The following is a 21631-nucleotide window of genomic DNA, read 5'->3' on the forward strand; positions in this document are numbered from 1 at the left end:
TTGCACCCAAATTCAGTGCAAGGAATAAAGAGTCTGAACTTAAGAGAGCACCAAATAATTCTCAACACCATTGAACAATAAAAGCAATAATTAACAACTTATTGAGAGACTGTGGGGAGAAAAAACCATAAACGAGGTATGAAAAAGTAGGGAATTATTCAGTTACAGTATTATCATTTCCAAGTCATTTACATTTTTAAGGCAAAATCTTATAGTAACAAAACACATTACTAATGTGTACTAAAATAAGGTTATTTACTTAAAAATGATACATTGGACATAATCTGTGTACAGAACAAGCAATTCATGGTAAACTCAATAAGGCACCTTCTAAAGCAGATGCTGTACAAAATACATTAGTGTGTTACATTTTTAAAGTAGTATTCTACACTTCTGGCATATAACACACACAAGAGTGTGACCATTTGTCTTGTTCCACTCTTCTTTCATATTTTATTTACATCTTCTCTAGGTTAACTACAATGTTATTTATTCTTCTTGTATACAATATAGTACATTTCATTTTGGGCATGTCATGTCAGAGCACAAATGTCACTACATGATGTGGGCTTCTATAATTGCATTAAACAGTAAAATATTACAAAGCAACAATTACATTAGATTTGTCAAAAACCCAGAAGTAATGTGCCCTCTACTTCTGCTGTACAAACAAGGCGGAGCACCATGGCTCCATAAAGCACTGTACTGTGCAACACTGCCAGCTGCTTTTAGACATCACCCCTACTTGGAACAAAGATTGTGGGCACGGGATACAGACTTGACTCAGAGGCACTGTCAGGAGAGTGAGGAAAGGCTAAATCATTCTAGTATTCCAAAGAAGACGAGCATGTAACTTCCCTTTAAAAATACCTGCAATAGCAAAAGAATGTTTTTTAACTTTATATCTCTGCTCTTCAAACACTTTGGACCATTAAAATACAGTCTGTTAAGAGAGAGTAGATGAAATGTATCCAAATGATTTGTTTTATAAACACATTCAAATGGTCATTTAGATCAAGATCTAAAATTTGATTCTAGACTACTATGGAGGTAACTTAAAATATTAATTTTACATTTCATTCAGGACTTCAAAAGAGACTACTTAAGAAAATAATTGGGAAAAAGTGATGGATATTGGGAAAACTGTTTCTTGAGGAAAAATCACATTAATTAAAACTCAGAATAAACTCAAAGCCTAATTTTCTCTGCAGGAATATCACATTTCTGGTGGAACTTACAAGTTACCAGGAACACAAAAACTTTCCTTTTAGTTGCTGTAACAATAAGAATGAAGTAACTCCAATTATTTCCATCTAACTAAAATCACATGGAACAGGTTAAATAAACACAAAAAATCCCTCCATATGACTGTTTAAGAACTTCCAAGGCACAGTCTTGATACTTCCCAAGGTATTTTCCACAGTTATTTTTGTATTTAAAAAAAAAAAAAAAAAAAATGAAAACACATTTGCCAGTTTCGGAGGGTATCTTTTTGGATGACAAATGCTTAAAATTTTGAGCAACAAAATGAGATTAATCACAGTCAAATAAAAGAATCCTATTACCCTCTCTGACCTTAAAGGCTTCTGAACTCAACAGGATTGCATTAAACTACAACTTACCTTTGGAGTCTGCATTAACTATGCTTAATTATGTAAAAATTAATGGGCTGGCTTTGAGCACATTTATTTTTCCCAAATGATTGTTAAAGTACCAGTACAGACACCCTTTAGTGTTAACATTTTGTTGAGTATTGGAATCAAGGAAGCTCCTGTTCAGTGCAATAAAAATTACACATGCATGATAGATTTGAGTATGAACAGAGTAACTGAAGCGCTGAAAAATTAGGTTTAAGGCAAAAAAAGATTTTTTTTTCCCTCTTGAAAAATCATCTTTGTGGCAGTCGGCTCCCTCTACATTAAAGTAAACGTGTAAATCAGTTTAGGTCCTAAGGTGTCTAACCATCCTATTGCCTTGCAAATACCTAAACAATGGAAAAGAAAACCCGTGAAAATTTACAAATTATTGAAATTCATACTTCCAGCAGAGGCTTCCTGAAGACTTGGGAAAAATGAACTAAAAAAATCTTCACAAAACATGTCTACAGCTAATAATGATGTGGCAACTTCCAAAAGAAATGACAGCATATTCTACATAGGATGGGGTTAATTTAAACAGACCTCCATGCTTTGAAAGCTTAAGCTAGCAGGGTACCTAGATAAACATTTTTTCCTTCTTATTGATAAAAATTCTAGAGAAGGAAAAAGAAAGCTTATCCCTTACTGGTTTTGGCTTATACCAAAAAGTTTCCAACTACCTGTGCAAAAATTATGCGCGAAGACATGATTGACAATTTCAAAATCATCATATATTTCTTGGCAATGGACGGAGAAACTTTTTTTTTTTAAAGCCCTTTATCATGAGGAATGTGGCACAATATCATATATCTCTTGCTGTTTTCAAATAAGTTAAAGTTGACATACCTATGAACTTCTCAGCCAGATATATATTAATACTTAAAGGCATTACTAAACAAAAGTAATGACTTTATTTAAAAAAAAAAAAGTCCCTCGAAATAGCTAGTTTTCTATAAAATATGTAGAACTGTTAAATAAAGTCTGTACATCACAATAGAAAATAAAAATACTGCAATCTTTTGCCTGACCATTTACATTATGGGAACTACAGGATTAAAACAAAAAAGTAACATGCTAGAAGGTTGTAATTGTTCACAAATCACATTACTTCTGTGTTACATTGTTTCTATCAGTTGTATTTTCAAGGGAAATTTAAACACATCAAAACAATCTCCATGTAAATAGTTCAAGACAACAAATAATCCGGCATAAATCAATCTGAAGTTTTAACATTTTTCATCAATTTTGGTATTATTCTTAACTTTTTTCTTCAAATCTCAACTATGGCATGTGTGTGTGTGCATGTACCTAGGAGTAGGCATTTCTTGTTTTGTTTCTTTTTTTAACTAAAGCACAAAACACACTGTATAAATAACTTCCCTTTTTAAAGTTATCTAGAACAAGATTTACAGTACAAAGTTATAGGCACTTCAATTATCAAGTAGATTCAATGGTTCCAATACTGTGTGTTCAATCTTCAGATGATTCATGCTTTGAAGCTTCAGCTTGAGTCATGGTACTATTTTCTAACTTCCAAGTAGAAGTGCCAAAGGAGTTATAAATCAATAATTCTGCCTTGAGTAACCTCATGGAGGGTTCTGGCTTGTAACCAACTTGTGTGGGTCAGTGGTGAAAATGGGGGAACTTCAGTTTCTTGTGCAGGTTACACAGTTGGCACAATAAAACCAAGTTTTGCAATTCCGCTAGTTTACTGTATATCTTCATGAATTAATTTCAATGCCATTCCTCCCAAACTTAACTAGAACTTAAAACACTCACTGATTTACCTTGTCTCAAATCTTCACTTCCACTAAGTGGCCCACAGATGCGGCCTCCTGTGTCTACATCAGAGCAACCCAGCTCCAAATCTTCTGCATGCTCTGTCTGATCTTCAACAGTTCACGTACTCTGTTCTCCTGGTCTTGACCTTTATTGCATTCTCTAATCTTCAGAGCAGTCAGAGCTTCCTGCCTTCCCTCTTCTGTAAACCAGACCTGTCCTCAAGCCTTGCAAAACTCACCTTCTGCCTAGTTTTGTCAAATGATGAAAGAGCACATTGCTACAGCTGACAAATCCCCTCCTTTGTGGAAAGAAGTTCAGAGCATGACAGACACCTATCAAGTGAGTCCCAAAACAGCAGGAAGGCAAAACACATTGTCATTGGTCTTTCTGCTAAGATGTAAAGCATTTTATGGCAAAAATGCTGGTTGCATGTGGCACTGTGAAAAAATATGACAAATTTCAGAGATCCAGTTATGGAGCTCTTTCTAGACTGCAAGTGAGATGACCAAGGCAGCCTACAACTCTAGAAGAGATTGTTTCAAGCTCCTTACAGATTTAGGTAGGCATCCCTTAATTGATCAATGGTTCACATTTTTGCAGTTCTCCTCATGACCAAAACAAAACCAGAAAAAAAATTAAAACTGAGATTTCTGAAGATAACTTAATGGCAAAAGATTCTGTAGCAAATCTCTGATTGTGGAGCCACAAAATGCATGGAGCCCTGACCATAAAACCTTGTTCATTTAAATGGTTTCTTATATATTCCAAATGACAGCAAAATAATCCTGGCACACACATAAAGGCATAAAGAACTGTTAAACGGAGTAGTATCACAAACAGATTCATAACCTACAGGCTGTTTCACCAGAACTTGGTACGGACTGACTAGGTTTTATCAGGTAGAAGGCCAAAAAAAAAAAAAAAAAAAGCTTATATTCTCCATCTCTGTTGAATCCATATAGCTTGTTAGGCTTTCACAGAAAGCACTGTAATCTGAACATTCAATTCAGTACCCAGAGTTTTACTGGAGACTCACTAAGTATGATAGAAGTCTCAATGCAGCTCAAACCAAAACAAAATGTGTATTTTCTCAAGGCTGTCCATATATGTAGCACGTAGTGTGTAGAGGCTCTCAGTATCACGGTCTATGAAGTACTGAAAGATTTAATTAGCAGCCTGTAGAAGTGTGCTGAGAAAATATACTGAATCTCAGTTATTTCCTCTTTTCTATTTCTATCTTCCTCACCCACATTTGAGTGAAAAGATCTAGGGAGTCCAGCTTTGCTCTCCAAAGTCAATTTCCTATGTCAAATCTTTACGTCTTGTGATTCCACCATCTTGGCAAGTGTCTTCTTGATCCTCAAGGCAGTGAGCCTTGAGGCAGGATTATGAGCCCAGCACTCAGACATCAACTTCAATATTGCTCTTAAACACTGCAAAAGGAAAAGCAAAGGAACACTATTGTAACAACTGCTACATCCAAAGTGTAGTTTTGGTTCACTGTTAAGCTCAAATTATAGAACTTTCAAGTCCAAAAATGTGCAACTTCCAAATTTTCTGCAGAATTGTTGGTAGAAAACTATTAAAGAGATCTACTGAAGGAAAAAACCCCAAACCCAATATCCACATGCCAATCCTCCTCTTCCCTCCCTCTCACTGCCTAGTATTACAGTAGCTGCATCTAATGAAAGTGTAGATTTAGTTTCCCAATGATGCATTACTAGATATTCTCAGTATAACTCATGAACAGTGGTACAAATATGGTAGCAATAAACAGAAAAATTTCCACATGTATGACAGGAAACCATAGCAAATTCCTTCACGGAAAACAAAGGTGTGGCAACAGTTCAACAGTCAGCAGTCCACAAAAAAAAAAAAAAAAAAAAAAAAAAAAAAAGGAGAAAACTGGGAATTCATAGAGGAAGTCAAGGACTCTGTGAAGAATGGATATGGCATATTTAATTTGCTATGTGAAATAGTTATGTCTTATTTACTGTGTTCAAGCTGTGGCCCTTTAAAAACACATCTAAATGAAAATACTTTAGTTACATCACAGATTGTACTGGGATGTAACAGTAAAAAAGGAAAAAAGGAAAGGGGAAATCCACAAAGGAACTGCTTCATCTTTCATGAAATACCTTATGCCACAAACCAATAAGCTATATACATGAAGACTAATAAAGCCAATAAAAAATTCTTTTAAGTTTTAGCTCCAATTAAAACTCTGAATATATTCCACTATCTAAAATAGATGATCTCAAGTAGAGCAGTATTCATACACTTGGATGCTGATTAAGGGTATCTTCCCCTCAGACCACTGAAAAGATACATTAAAAAATACAGTATTTTGAATCGATCTCAATCATGTCTTTCTCCTATTACTGCTGTGAGGTTTTCAAAGTACCAGAATATCTGAATGCAGTCCCTACTTCACAACATTTTAGTATTTATTAAACTAAAATACCCTCCTATATTAATGAACAAACTGAAGTAGCTTTTCCTCTCTGCACACTCACTTCATCACTGTTCCATCTGTTCGATACCACTGGGCGTAGGCGTTTGACACACACCACTTCTCTCATGTCCTCATAGGATGGATCATTTGGCACCATGTCATAATATGGCAACTGATACTCTTCAACAATACCTGGAGATAATTGTGAAAGATTAAGAACAATTAAAAGAAATAAATCTATATATCTACTCTAGGATTTCCTTAGCCAGGAACAAAAATTAACTTTGTGCCAAGTTAAGCTTACCACACTGTTTTACTGTGTAAAAATCTAAAAAATTTCACTACAACAATCATAAAAGCTCCAATATTATGATTATTAACTTTAGTAGCTACAATAATTCCTTGTAGTGCCTTTGATTTTGATACCAAATGCTGAATTTGGCTTTTTCTAATCCACTACATGCTACAAAGAAGCACACAGAAATGTAAGATGGAAGAAGAATACAGGTGAAGATGTATAAGGATACAAAAGAAGAGCAAAAGAAAAGCCAGGATGAGTCACAAAAATATGTGTCAGACTATTACTACTGCTTTTAAAGAATACAAGCCTGATCATACAGCAAGCTAATTATATTATTTCCTGGTGAAGCATTGCTAAAGTGAGGGAAGGGCCTGGTAGATTTTATACAGAATATTTAGAAGTTTACCTCCTGTGACACAGCGCCGAGCCATTTCCCAAATGATCAGCCCAAAACTGTAGATGTCAGCCATAATGTACGGCTGAAAATGGTTTTTATTCAGGCTCTCATCCAGGACCTCCGGAGCCATGTAACGCTTTGTTCCCACTCTCGTGTTCAAGGGAACATCAACTTCATTTGTGTCACTATATGAAAACATTAGGAAGCTACTGAATTGTGGACTATTACAAGGTATGAAATACTGTATGGCACAATCACTAAAAAACCAATTCTCTGTCCCTGTAGAACTTAAACCAATAAAAGAAAAAGTATTTAATAATACCATTACAATATCACATCTTCGATTATGTTTCAACTGCCTATATGCTGTTCAAATTTCCTATGAAAGAACTTATATGATTGCCATTACTATAAAAGGCTAGTTTTGAATAAAAAATTAGTCTCCATTTCCTCTACAAAACTGTTATTTTCCCTAAGAAGAATATTTTCATTGTTTCTTAACAACCAATTTTCATCATGACGTCTACCAACATTTGAGAACATTTTACTCTCAAAACTAAAAAAAAAAAAAATGAAAGCATGCAACCAAATGATTCCATCTTCCTTTTAACCTGGGTATCTGATGCCAAATAAATAAATAAATAAAATTACAATAATGTTTTCCCATTAGAGAGGATTTCTTACCTGTTGAACTTGACTGCAAGACCCAAGTCTGCAATGCAGCAGGTTCCGTTTTTCTTTATCAAGATGTTTTTACTCTTCAGGTCCCTGTGTGCAATCGCAGGCTTGCCTTGTGTCCCGTAGATTTCCGTGTGCAGGTGGCACAGGCCACACGCAGCAGAATAGGCCAGTTTGAGCAGAGCCCTGTTGTCCAGGGTAGTGCATTTCAGAAAATCATACAATGATCCGTTTTCATGATAATCCGTGATCAAGTAAAGCTGTGTCCAGGAGCCAGTGCCTTTAATATCTGCTGCTATGAAACCTATGGAATGTATAAACCAAGTTACTATTTATTTGCACATACATTTTTTATGCAGTAGATTTAGTAATAATTCCTACAGATATAATGTCTTGTACTGTATCAGAAGATATGTGGTCCCCTTATGAAAACTAATCATGTAGAATCTAGCTCTGATTCTATTTAATGTACATGAGGTTACCAGTCCAGCCTTCCAGCAAAGAGACTGCAGACACGTTTCCAACGAAGATTCTATCCTTCCAACAGCATTTTATTAGCACACATTAAGGGAAACCCATCTGGTTATTCCACAGAAGCTGCCTTAGACCCCTCAAGCCATCCATTAAGAGCTCCTGCTCCTCCACCCTCATGCCACCCCTCCAGTAGCCAAGCAGTGTTCTCCTGCCTTACCAAGGATGTTTTCATGTCGCATGAGGACAGTTTGGTAAATCTCTGTTTCTCGGAACCAGCTGGCTTCTTCTGTGGTGAAAAACACTTTGACAGCCACTTTTTCACCCCTCCATTTGCCCATCCACACTTCACCATACCGTCCTTTTCCAACTTGCCTCACCATCTGAATTTGTTTGGCAATAGTGCGCTGAACCTAAGGAAGACAAAAAAATAATTAGGAAAAAAAAAGAAAAAGAAATAAGAAGGTATAAGGTGGAGGAGGGAACAGCAGTTAACCAAAAGTACTTGGCCAGGCTACTTATCAAATTTGGATTGTTATAATTTTGATCCCATTGTAAAATTTGTTCCATGGAATTTTTCACTATTTCAATTTTGGACTCATTATTGCTGCCTCCAAGGTATAAAAATAACCCCAGAAGATTTAAGTCAGCACATCTTCTAATTGAAGGGTATGTTCTCTTGCATTTTATTTCTGATTTATAAATAGTCATCTGTCTCACTAGCTAATTTTTATGCAAGTATTATATAGGATGGTGAAAGAAAAAACTATGAACAACTATCACAAAATGGTTTGGATTGGTAAGGACCTTAAAGATCATCTACTTCCCCCCTGCCATGGGTAGGAACACTTTCCACCAAACCAGGTTGCTCAAAGCCGCATCCAGACTGGCCTTGAACACTGCCACGGATGGGGCATCCACAGCTCTGTGAGCAACCTGTTCCAGTGCCTCAACATCCTCAGTCAAGAATTGCTTCCTATCTAAACCTACTATTGCATCCCATCTAAACCAACTCTCAGTTTAAAGCCATTTCCCCTTGTCCTATCTCTCTACATGCCCTTGTAAGAAGTCCCTTTCTGGCTTTCTTGTAGGCCCCCTTGGGTACTGGAAGGCTGCTCTGAAGTCTCCCTGTACACTTCTATCAGTCAATAAAAACAAAATCTATTTTAATGGTCAATGGAAACTAAGAAAATAAAATCTCTGAGTTCACTCAATTTGATACTTGTATTAGCCATTTCTTGCATTTTTATCTTAATGGCCGAAGGCTCTAAGTTTTCTTTAAATTTTGCTGACACCAACAGATTCTGTAACATACTCAATTGCGCACTTCATTTTAATTATGTGAAGATTGGCTTTAAACTTGTTCACTTTGTACTTCATCTTTCATCATAATGGCATATAAAATAATGAGCATTTTGTATGAGCAAACTGCTTTGTTCTAGGCATTAGATACAAACCAAACTTTGTACGTGATGGAGAGAAATCCAGTGAAGAAAAATCTTAGTTTATGATTTACCAACAGTGGCAGTCCTGATCCACTCCCAGAACTCTGTGACTGGTCAATAAGGTCTTTTAATGACTCCCCAGCTGGAATAAATGCTTCATCTTGTTCCAGGTCACGATTGTAACAGTGCCTCTTTGCCATCGACTTACAGTAATGCCTGCAAAAGTAACAGAAGTTAAGCTGAACTCCAAAACACTTAAAATATGTAGCAAACTGATCTAGGAGAAGAGCTATTTAAATATAGAAGTTTTCTCAAAAGAAAAAAGAGAATCAGATTTTACTGTATCTTTTTTCTTTTCCTGAAATTTAACTTCCATAGCTTTTTAATGTTACGAAGCTGTTGTAATGCATGTACGGGTCTGTCAGTTTATTATGAGTTACATGGAAATCCAGCATTTTTAATACTCAGCTCTCAGCCAGTGTTACCAGCACAACATTGCTGATTTTGGTTTAAATGAACAGACAGAACCTCGAACCATGGCAGCTGAGGCTGACACAAGCAGCTTTCCTTGGAAACCTTTCCTGCTAGAACAGTGACCACTCCAGCACAGGGCTGCGGCTGACAGAAGCACCTGAATGAACTGCCATAGCTCAGCTGGACAATTACTTAGTTTTGAAACACAGCAGATAAAAGAAAATCTCAGAAGCAGGTGAAATTTAACTATTGAAAGTGACTGAACACCCAATGGCACAAAAAGCATGAAGATATTCCTGTTTACCAGCTGCTATAGCATCAAAGTTCTGTGTAGCTTACAAAACTGTAAATACTTTATAGCCAGGGAAAAGGACCAAATTCAGTTAAATTCTCTGCCATGAACATTTCATTTTACCTAGTGATGGAAACTGCTACCCACAGAAATGTGAAATTAAATTACAACTGTTTCTAATCTACATATGATTAACTGTGAACATTTGCAAAGTAACTGTTCTGTTTACACAGATTTGCAAAATTAAAAATGTTGCCAATAAAGAAAGTGCTTTCTTACTTGTAACAAAAGCAGCTAAATAAGATGACCATGACAATTATGCAGACTGCCATAGAAATCAACACTGCCATCCAACGAATGCTGCCATCAAAAAGTCCATCTATTTGACAAAAAAAAGAAAGAAAAAAATAGAAAGAAAAAAAGGAGAGTTTCCAAAGTCTATTAATTAAACATATACCGTAAACAGTTTATTTAGGTATGTTTTCATACACCGTGTATTGAAGTAAGTATTTATATCAGAAAAGCAAAGATAAATTCATTTGGATGATGATAACCAAAAAAAAAGAAAAAAAAAAAAAAGATTTTGGAGTTGTTTGTTTTGGTTGACTCTTGCTGGTTAGAAATAGAAATTAAGGATTTAGAGCAGTAAGATTCTGAGAAGGTATAAAGCAACAGTTAAACCAGTATGACTTGCCTAGCAATGAATGAGTAAGCTCATGAAAACAAACTATTTTCACTGGGAACAACAGAAAGAAGAGAATGAGTTTGCAATAAAGAGGTGTTAACAAGGTCAGAATACTTCTTTTATGATGGCATTCATAATAGTAAAAGCACAGCAGAGATTAAGAAAAACTTTTTAAAAAGAGATCAGACTGTGGAAACTGAATAAAAAAAGATCAGAATATCACATGTAGATGAAGGTATGAGCACACTAAAAACAAGAATAAAAATACCATGAGTGACTGATGGAGGAAAAGATTAACTTGAAGGTGGCAAAAAAAGAAAAACTGAAAACAGAAAATGAAGTGTAGTACAGAGCTTCATACAAAAATTACTTCATAAGGGAAAAAACAGATCTGTGCAATACTGTAATCATATTTTCTCCTTACTTCCACTGTTGATCAGGAAAACCAGAACCTACACAGCATTTCTTAGTAGCAGTGTGAACATACAGGAGGTGTTTACCTGTACTATCAAGAGGTGGTAATGTTGGTTGCAAATCCTGATTGCAGAAATCCGTACGACAGCACTCAATCGTTCGACGTAACTGTGCTTTAGGCGAGTCCTGTTGAAGGAGAATTGGATACACATTTGGATTTTGAAGCTAAAATGGGGACAGGGCAGGGGATGCTACAGCTACAACATAGCACAGACAAAAGTGTAAGCTATTTTATTTAGAAGGCACTTCAACCACACCATTTAATGTATGAGATCACTCTGCAGTGGCAGACAGACATCATCTAATCTCTGAGTGCCTACATTTGATCTTGCATTTTTTTATATTTCATGAAAAGCATTTCATTGAACGTTTTTTACTTGTTGAACAGAAATAGATGATTTTTACTTAAGTTGCTATTTCATACATGGGAAAGGTCTTGAGCTTAGTCAAAACCAGTTAAATCATATGTTAAATAAATACTGCTCTTAAGACAAAAAACCCAATTTCTTTAGAAGTTTTTCTCTTATACTCATCATAGCAGCACTATCTGCTTTAGAAACATCTTCAGAATGCCATATAAAAGAGGGAGAGGCATAAAAATGAAACCAAGTAAGGCATTGGTATAAATCTCATTTTGTCACCTTGCACTGGAAGTCTGAACCTTCATACTTCATGCACCCAGAAGCAAGCGTGGGCTCTCCATGTTCATCCTCCTCAATGATAGCAAAGCAATGCCCATTAGTTCTGGAATAAACATATCATGTGTGCTTTACCAGCATGTTTGTCATTTAATATGCAGCATTAGTTGACCATGAACCCATTAAGAATTCTAGAATGAAAACTTCTATAAAAATTCTTTTAACACAGGGGTTACCATCCAGGTTGAGAATAAAAGACTCCCACAGTATTCTCAAGTAGAACACTAGACAGATGCTCTCTCACAAAAATTCATTCATTCCCTCAACACAGATACTAAGGAAAACAAATTTAGAAATAATTTTGTTTACCAAAAATCTATTTACATTAATTCAAAGAAATGCAGATATGGAAAGCATAATGCCGTAAGATACCCTGCACATAGACACTGTGTTTTTAACTAATAGCTTTATTATCAGCATAATGGCCTATCAGTTACTAGGTCAGACAAAAACTAGTAAGGCCTATACTTACTGCACACACTAGAGGGCAATAAAAACCCATAAATAAATACCAAGAGGCTTGAAAGACAAAATACTGGAACGTTTTCTCAGCTCCAAACGGTTCGTAAGTTACTGCCTGTGTTTACATTTAAAAAGACAGCAGTGTTTATTCTACCTCCTTGGGTTCCATAAAAACTGCCTTATCTGCCAAGTGACACCTTCGAGAGACTGAATACTATGTTAAAGTGAAGACTCAGAGTACAGGAGCAAGTAATATGTTTTCAACTGTGTATATTAATTCTTAAGGAAGGAAACAGAAGGGCCTTGAACATGGAATTGCAAATGAAGAGAAAAAAAGGAAAAACAAGGACTTTTCAGGACATGAAAAAAAACCACCTTAAGCAAGCACATAACCTGTGTGCATGAGTCTGTTAGGATTCTTATGCCTGTCAGAGAGAAAACTCCCCTCCTGTCACTCCCCTCCTGTCTCTACATGTCCACAGGCTTTTCTTTATTTTCCCCTGCCTTTCCTTCATAGTCTGTAACTATTGAACATGTAACAAGAGGAATTCTCAGGAAATGGCTATGTTGTTTACATTACCTTTTTGACTACTAGCTGAAGAAATAAGCAAACAGGTGGTTGTGTCAGAAGGCTTAGATTTGGGTCACTTAATACTCACCCAGTTGTAAAATATCACAGGGTTACTTAAAACCTCTGTCCTTCAAAGCCGTTGCTGGACTTAAAATGACCAGTTGCAAATGGTTCTAAGGTGTGGTGAAAACAGTATTGTTTACACAGAGATGACCATGAGTTTTAGCCCTCACAGAACATAATAAATTATGGTCAGATCACCTGAGAGAACCTTGGTCAGCCTCTGAAAGTAGTTTGCTCTCTCAAAACCCAAAATGATCCTCTTCAAAGAGCCTCTCTATGCTGAATGCAACACTTACATGCATGTGTTGTTAATAGCATCATCTGGACAATGTCCTGAGCAGTAGCACTTAAGAAAAGGTAAGGTGTCCTCTGGAGCAAGTGTTACTCCATTTGCTTGTTTCTTTTGGTCAGAATTTGTCTTCATTCCTGTACCATGAAGCATGCTGTCTAGCTTTTGACCTGGACATGAAAAAAATAACAAGAAAAAAAATGTCTGCATCTCTTTGATAACTGCTCAAGAGTTTTACAGGCAAAACATGACAACAGAGTAATTATATTAATAAAGAATTGAACAACCTCCTCTCCTTTGTCTCCTTGGGACAATCTCCTCTCCCAAGATTATGGTAGAAATCTGAGTTAATAATTTTATTCTAGAAATACCTAGCTGAAATATTTTGTACCTTAACAGCAGATCTTCCAACCATAATCCATATACACAGAAAGATATTTTCTCGTTTTGAAGTAGGGAAGAAAATTAGTGGTGTAACTGGTTAGAGTTTTCTGAAGAAAGCTTCTCTCATTCATGTGTTTAGAAAACCAAAATGCTGACGGCTTGATAACCACAACAAGAATAATTTAATGCATGACTGAACATACTTAATATGCAATTTTCTAATTTTCTGAAGTAATTTTTTATAGATTCGCAGTCTCATGGAAGAGCAGTAATAACTCCAAAATCTCTTGGTTTTTTTGATCTCTATATGCATTAGTACTTCAAAACACAGCTAAAGTAAATCTTGTTTGCAAATTAAATTTCAGTAAATGACATGAACATCCATCCAAACAAGCTTTCACAGAATAGAAACAGGGCTACATCATGTTCCAAGTAGCCTTCAGTTTCTCAACAGCAGCAGAGTTAAACATCATTTGCTCTTGTTCATATTATGAAAGTGCTTTTGTGAATGTAGGCATTCAGAAGAAAACATCCATCTGTTTTCTTCTTAGTGAAGTACATCCAGAAAAAATTTAGGAACATTATCTGCCTCATTTGAAATATGCTATGTGATTACTATAGGAGATGATAACATCTTTACCCATCTCCCTCAGCTTTATCATACAAAATTTTACCAACAGGAAGTCTCTTTCTGCCCACCACCTTGGCTCTAAATCCTCAAGGTATGAACAAAATACAGATAGAAGAGCTGTGAACAAACTATCACCCACACTTATACAGATTATAGCAAGGCTCTGTGTAAGGCTCAGTGTGCAAGGTAAGCCAACAGCCAGTCAGGACCAGCAGAGGCTTTTACAAATTCAGTTATTAGTAAAAAAATGGAGGTTACAATAAAAATTTCAGTTTTTCTAAGGGAAAGAAACCTGACCAGGAAACTCATGGTCCCTTTCAACAGATTTGTGTGGCTTCCTGTCAAACCTAGCAAACACGAGCTGTTGAGTGATGAGAACGTTAGCATCCTGTTGTACCTTGCTTAAAACATGGGCAAAAAAACTTGATTAAAACCTTGTGCAGATACAGCCACCTGTATCACTCTACTGTAACATCTACTATGTCATTCAGACAAGTGCCCAATTAAATATTTGTGAAATTTGATCCTACTGTCCTGAAAACAGCAGACTTACAGATTTCCTCATCTGGTTAATACAGCACACCTAGTGCACTGTCCAATGCAGCAAAGTAATGCAACTGTGGTATTTTGGATACAACCAAGAGAATATCCTGAGAAATACACCATTTACCCAAACACTGAAATCACAGAGCAGTGTTTTATTTAATGTGGTCTTCAAACAACATTTCAGTAATGCCCAAGTTAAACAGTCCTGATATGTACAGACTGTTAACAAGAAACAAGATCTAATGCTAGAATAACAGTAGATTGTAGGTATTTCTGATTTAACCAAAAGGAATTCTGCACATATGAAATAGCTCCTCCATCCACCCCCCTCTCTTTCCACATATTTCTTCCCAGCGTAAACTGAAAGGTAATTTTAATACTGTGCTACAGACATTACATGACATTCTGTATTCGCATTTAAGAGATCCTTACCTGCTCAGAGAAACAGGTAATTCTACTTAATATTTAAAGGAAAAGCCACTGCATATGTACAAATATGGTCTTTCTAATTTTGTTGAATGACTATGGCATCTTTCCCAACTGATGTTATACCCCCCCACCCCCCCCACCCCCCCCTTATCTTCAGGGACATTCCACACGTTAAAAGTCTTTATGGTACTTTATGATCAGCATCTTACAGTCACTCATCCATTTTCCTATTCTGATCACTGAATGCAGTATTTTTTCAGCTTATTAGAGGAGAAATCCAAGAAACCCTTAAAACATGGCTTCTCCTAGCTCAGAACAGAAAGAACAATATTTTTTTGCAGGTCTTGCATCTTTTAAAGCAGTATAATTCTCTGCAAACTAACATTGAAGCATGACTACAAGAATACCAACCTTTTATACTATAAGTGACATGAAATACATTTCTCCTCTTCAGTTATTATGATGGATTGCATTATAAGATTTATGAAGAGTAGATACCAAATAAAATCCAAAATAGATAACTGTATTCTCAAAGAAACAGCATCTTTGTCTTTTGTACAGTTTCTATAGGCAAAGATTTTTATTCAAAGCACAAACAGACTACAATTTCATTATTTTTGTAATGTGAAACTCCATAGGAGCCTGCTTTCATCTTACAGGTAATACCTGCACTGCACAAAGAATGGGGGGAAAAAAAAAATCACTCTTGTATTTTTACTCTCTAAGACTGTAAAGAGAACTCTTCATAGACAGGAGTTTAAGTATCCAGGGAAAAGAATAGGAAAATTTTGAGGATACTTGGGATTACTTCAGGAAACAATTTTTAATTGTCTCCACCTAGATATTATCCCTAACTGTATCCTTTACTGCAGTACTGTAATTCATCCTCAGCACTTCAAGACAGGTTAGTGTCCATCTTAAAGTTGGTAGGTATGGGGATGGTAGTCAAACATGGAAAGACTTGGCTTCCATCCACCTTAGATGTTAAGAGGGCAGATGAAGGTCCTGAACTCACAGGATACTTCACTGCTGTTTTTCCTGGTTAATAGATACTGAGTAAATGAACAAGAGAGAGCTAAGGATAGGCCTAAGGAACATCTTCCTCCAAGCTTTATCTCCTCACCCCCAGAGCTCCAGCTCTCAGACATTCACACTCAGACATTCACATCTTCCCCCTGGGAGCAGGACAGTGAAAGAGAGGATCATGTTTTAGGGATCTTGTGACACTACACTACTTGATGATGTAATTAATCTCTTCTTTTCCATGATACATGCAGTTGTCACTCTGCAGTACAGCTAAGAAACATACATACACAAATCTCACATAACCTTCAAATGTGTGTCATATATTGTGCTCTGAAATGCAGCACCCAGAGACTTCAGGCACAGCAAAGCTTCCTTTCCACTATTTCCTAACCTCCACCTGCAAACTGCACAGAGCTGGTGTGGCAAAATAATATACACGAGCAACAAATGAACTATCACACACTGGAGGGCTTATTCAAGATCCTGGCTCACTTCTGGCCTGTTTATCCAGCCTTGGGAGCTACAGCATCATAGACTTCTAAACATGCAAACTGCTCTGTAAGGTGTATTTTACTGCATTACAAAGTTACAACATTCAGTGAAATATCAGAGTAATGGTGGACCATTCTCCTCTCTTAACTGCAACAGTGTAAGATGCTGATGAGAAAAAAGCTGATGAGACTTCAAGTTCTGACTTTGTCATTTGCTCAGCCCCATCATACACTGCATTCAATGTAGATTACTAGAAGTGTGAAAAACTGCTACAGATATGACAACACTTAAATGGTTTTCTGTTTAAAATTGAACCTTATTTTAATAAAATAAATAAAAATTACAAAAGTTAATAATAAAACAGATTGTTAAAATAGAACAACACCCGCCAATATATCATATCCAGCCTTTGATCAAAAAAGATAAATTATTCAAAGCAGTACTTTTTCCAATCCCAGAAAATAACTTAAGACTATAAAATGTATTTCAAAGAAGCACAGGATATTAAAAATCCCACTGGGTTAGAAACCTAAGTCTACTTGAAAGCATGCTTCAAATGTGAATATTAATATGGATAAAACTTAAAAATGTACTGTGCGTGACACTGCAGTGTTACTAATCACTAAAACCCGAGTTAACCTGGTTGCAACTCAATGCCAGGAGACAGATATAATTTCATTAAGTCTTCTGATCTAAGAAAAGATTTGTGTAACTCATAAAAAACCAGCTCTATGAAATGCAGAGACAGCAGCAAGTGAAAGAACACAAACACAAAAGCCAAATTGTACCTGCAATTTTTAATTAATTGTCTCCTTTCTCCACAAATAAAGGTCCAATATGGCCCATAGCAGTAAAGTTGTTTGACAGCTTTCTAAATTCATAATACAGAAATTGGCCATAAAAACATTTCTATTCCAGACTACATTATCCTTAAAAGGGATTTGTCCTAGCAGAAATACAGTGCTAGAGGCATTTCTTTGTAGCTACTCTGATGCATGCTTGTAAACGCCAAGAAATTCAGTATTTAAGTAAGAAGAATCTGTCAGAAGAGCCCCTTCACCTGCCTCCCTGCTGGTACTGACGCTCAGGCTCACCCACACTGTGCTCTTTTCATCAAAGATGAAAGTTGTACCAGTGCTCTTTATGTTAGATATGCCTTCCTTATGAAAAAGACATACCTTGACATTTTTTATGTGGTAGTTTTAAATTACTTTTTCTTGCTTTAGGATGCAGATACTGCAAAATCCCCCACTTCAGGAAGCACATTTCACCTTTCTGCTTATCAAACTTTCATAATGATTTAACATGTTCTGTTATGAATTAAACCTCAGTACAACTGACACAGCTTGAATTACTAGCACTTGCTCCTAAAACACAAATTTTTTTTAAAAATCAGAAAAATTGTTATGAGTGCAAAGAAAGTATCTTAAATGCTTCTGCTAACTGTGTTTGGCATTCTAACCATAATTCTCCCTACAGTGCTTTTTTATATATCAAGGCTGTGATCTCCAAAGACCAGGCATGTTAAAGGTAGCTCCACCTAGCAGAACTGGTTCTTAAAAATCATAGCATGTTCCCAGACTACTGGTTTAAAACCTTTCTCCTGCCCTTCCAGCTCTCCCAGGAGCTATACCAGTGTTCAACACAGACAGGCAGCCCCCGCCTCCTCTACTTCCCAACCCACAATCCTCAGCCTCTTCACCCACTTCCCTTCCCCACAAGTCACTTCTGAAGACTATTCTGTTCCTATGCACTCAATATAAAAGCCAGAGACATGAAAATTTTGTGTATTTTACTTTTAAAAAGTACTCTGCATTCTAACTTAAATTAAATGGACTTTTAAAGAATAAAGTTACTTAAAACTAAATGCAAAATTCTAATAAAGAAATAGATCAACTTTTAATAATCCCTTGGAAGAACTTTAATCAGACAAATTCATAAGAACACAGTTGCTGCCCATATTTTAAAGACAGATGCAGCCGTTAATAGGGGAAATCACCAGTAAAAAGAACTAGTGTTTTCAAGTAATGAATTGGCTACTGACAACTGGAAGTTCCTTCTATAGCTCTTAGAATTTTGTTTCAGATTAGTTTATACATACAAATTCGATAACTATTTCACCTGAAATTGAGAAAATGCTTAAGGGCTTTAAAATATATCTTAATATATACCTTATCCATATCAAGTATTTGAATAAAAGTAATTAAGAGGCATGAAATAAAATCAACAGGTTTTTTCTTTTAGTTCACTAACAAACTGTGGAAACTTTAAGTCCATTTTAATATTTAATATCAACACTTTTAAAATTTGACTTTTAATAAAGCTTTATACATATCAAGTGCTATTAATACATTTTTAGTCAACTAATTTACAAGGATTAAAATGCTGGTCTTCTGTGGTGTCTCTGAAGAATACACAAAGGTGTGATGAACCACATGGGAAGTAAACTGCCAGCAATGAAGTACCGAATTTATGAGAACATATTTAAGTAGATGTTAAGCACTTTACTACTGTTACAGATATTGATCAGACATGCTCATCAATGCACTGTAACAACAAAGAAAGGACTCTACTCGGAAGTAAAACTAGTCCTCTGAACGAAAAACCTGCCCTAGTGGGAAGACAAAGCCTGTTTAGTGCAGTCACAACTGCAGCTGAAGCTGAAACCCTCTTGCCTTAGATCAGAAAAAGGAGGTGGATGAAGATGCAGAGCAAGTGACAGGTTTAAAGCTATTGCAACCACAGCAAGAAAGGAAATACAAAAACGTTTTAATGGAAGAGGCTGCTCTTAAATCTGGCCATCTGCACCCCAGGCTTATTTCTGACTATTGCTCAGTGTAAGTGAAGAAGTCCCAAAGCTATAAAGATACAACCCAAAGGGTAACCACTGGGTCCCCGTGCTGCATAGTACCATCCTGAGAAACTGCAGCTATTCACCAATAATGCCATGGAATTGCCTCTGGTTTCTGTTGTTATTGTAAGAATATTTTCACATTAATCAACACATGCAGCCACTTGCTTTTTCAGGTTACCTGTTAAGGAATCTGGTATGTATATATACATGCAGTTATACAGACACACTTGCTTTTATCATTCTCTCAGGTCTCGGTAAGCTCTGAAATTCCTAACATTCTGAAGAAGCCTCCAAAAAAAACCCCAAGAGAGCAAACCATTAAGCTGGATGCCAGACACTGGAAGTACACACACTGGTTTCTACTTTCTCAGCTTTTTCTTCCTCTTTCTGTAAATCACACAAATCCTCTTAAATTCTTCATAATGAATCTTTCTCACCTCTGTTGATTGTTTTACGATGCATTTTTCTAACATCCTGCATACATTTTCCTTGTTCAAACTACTTTTTCAACTGTTCATAGTTTTCACTTTAGATTGTCTCTTTCCTATAAAAATTTTAAACGTTTTATTACTATGATCTTAATTCTTTCCTCCCCCATGAATCTAGGGAAAAGCAGAGAGACTTGACTGGTTTTTGCCTCACCACCCCTGGAAACCAAGTATATTTTGCACATTTGCAGAAAAGCCCTTAGGCAACCTGCAAAGAACTAACAACATTTCACAAGCTCAACTCTTCCATAGTTTCAGAACTCCCTCAGTATTGATTTGAAAGTCAGGAAAATTTCTAAGATAAGGCAATTTCTTCCTTTGAAGCTGAAAAATAATTTTCAGTCTTTGAACTTAATTTATCTATATTACTTACTGAAAGTTATTTACTGAACTGTTATTAATCAACGTGATCGTGGAAGGAGTTAATGTAATTTAATTTTAAGCTGCTAGAAGACCTGTATATTTGTACTATTATTTCGATTTGTATCTAGAGAGAAAAAAGAATCCTTCAGCTGCTACTGCCTATGAGTAAAATGATAAATGGTGACTAATGCAAAGGGGTAACCATGACTTCAGCAAAAAGAACAAAGCACATCACTCTTCAAGGGAACAAGGGGAGAAGCTGGTCTCTTCTGCAAGAAGCAGCCAAACTACTTGAACACAAGGAGAACAAGGTCCACTGCAGAACACTATGTCAGAGTATTTTAGAGCAGAAGAGACCTCTGGGAGTCACCTGGTACCACCACTCGGTCAAAGCAGGACCAACTTCTATGTTAGACCAGGCTGTTCAGTCATTGCAGTGAAGTTCTGGCTTTTTAAGGGTGGATATTGCACAACCTCCCCAGGCAGCCTATTCTAATACTTAACATTCAGTGAAAATTTCCTTCTTAATTTCTCAATGAAATTTCCTTTACTTTGATTTATTCCCATTACCAATCTAAGCACCTTACAGCAATCTGCAAATATTTGTAAATCTACTACAGACTTCAACTATACCCAAAACTAGGCTATTACTAAACTGTGCTTGATACACATGGATGTATCAAGCACAGTCTTGAAAGAGACAGCTCTGCTACATCCTTTAATCTAATATTGCAGATTAACACCAGAAACAGAACAAAAAGATCAGCATTTGGGTACTTACCAGGCTTCCTCCTCTCCCCACTTCAACAGGTTCATTGAATTGCTATTCTTCAAAGTAAATATCTCACATAATATTTCAAAATCAAGCACTAAGCAGTAACTGATCTAAGCATGGAATAAGAATGTATATTTGACTTTTATATTCAAGTATTTAGATGGCAGTACCAAATTAGTTTTCTCTATTTTCCTGAAAATACCTGGAAAGCTCTGTGTACTTAAGCACATGAGGAGTGCACAGCTGGGAGAACAAATACTCTTACACAGAGACCAACTAGGCATGTACGTGCCTGCTGGACATGCAGGGCACTGCTGCATATTTTTTTTTCAATTCAACCCAATTTGACAGAGGAGCTAAAGCTCTAATGATAACTGGATTTCCAGAAGTTTTTGATAATTGGTGTCTGGAAAGACAACAGACATACAAATGAGTATCTTCACTAACTGAAAACGAGGGTATTTGTGAA

General features: G+C 36.2%; 1 protein-coding gene across 2 annotated transcripts in view; it reads right to left on the minus strand.

Moving 5' to 3' along the window:
- Positions 1-231: 231 nt before the first annotated feature.
- The window catches only part of BMPR1A (bone morphogenetic protein receptor type 1A), a 75554-nt gene continuing 54154 nt past the window's right edge, over positions 232-21631 (minus strand). Inside the window, exons 4-14 of one of the 2 annotated variants that reach the window (XR_005602138.1) lie at positions 13182-13344; positions 11733-11835; positions 11118-11217; positions 10212-10311; positions 9238-9382; positions 7942-8134; positions 7257-7554; positions 6582-6757; positions 5936-6066; positions 3425-4852; positions 232-870 (exon numbers count right to left, since the gene is read on the minus strand). Coding sequence is in view for 1 of the 2 variants with exons in the window: in XM_039553483.1 (XP_039409417.1) it covers positions 4727-4852; positions 5936-6066; positions 6582-6757; positions 7257-7554; positions 7942-8134; positions 9238-9382; positions 10212-10311; positions 11118-11217; positions 11733-11835; positions 13182-13344 (1535 nt within the window). In the remaining variant the exon portion in view is untranslated. Of the gene's footprint in view, positions 4853-5935; positions 6067-6581; positions 6758-7256; positions 7555-7941; positions 8135-9237; positions 9383-10211; positions 10312-11117; positions 11218-11732; positions 11836-13181; positions 13345-21631 lie in introns of both variants that reach the window. The other variant, XM_039553483.1, reaches the window with a different exon arrangement.

The sequence above is a fragment of the Corvus cornix genome, chromosome 6, assembly GCF_000738735.6.
Source record: "Corvus cornix cornix isolate S_Up_H32 chromosome 6, ASM73873v5, whole genome shotgun sequence".
NCBI classification, from domain to species: Eukaryota; Metazoa; Chordata; class Aves; order Passeriformes; family Corvidae; genus Corvus; species Corvus cornix.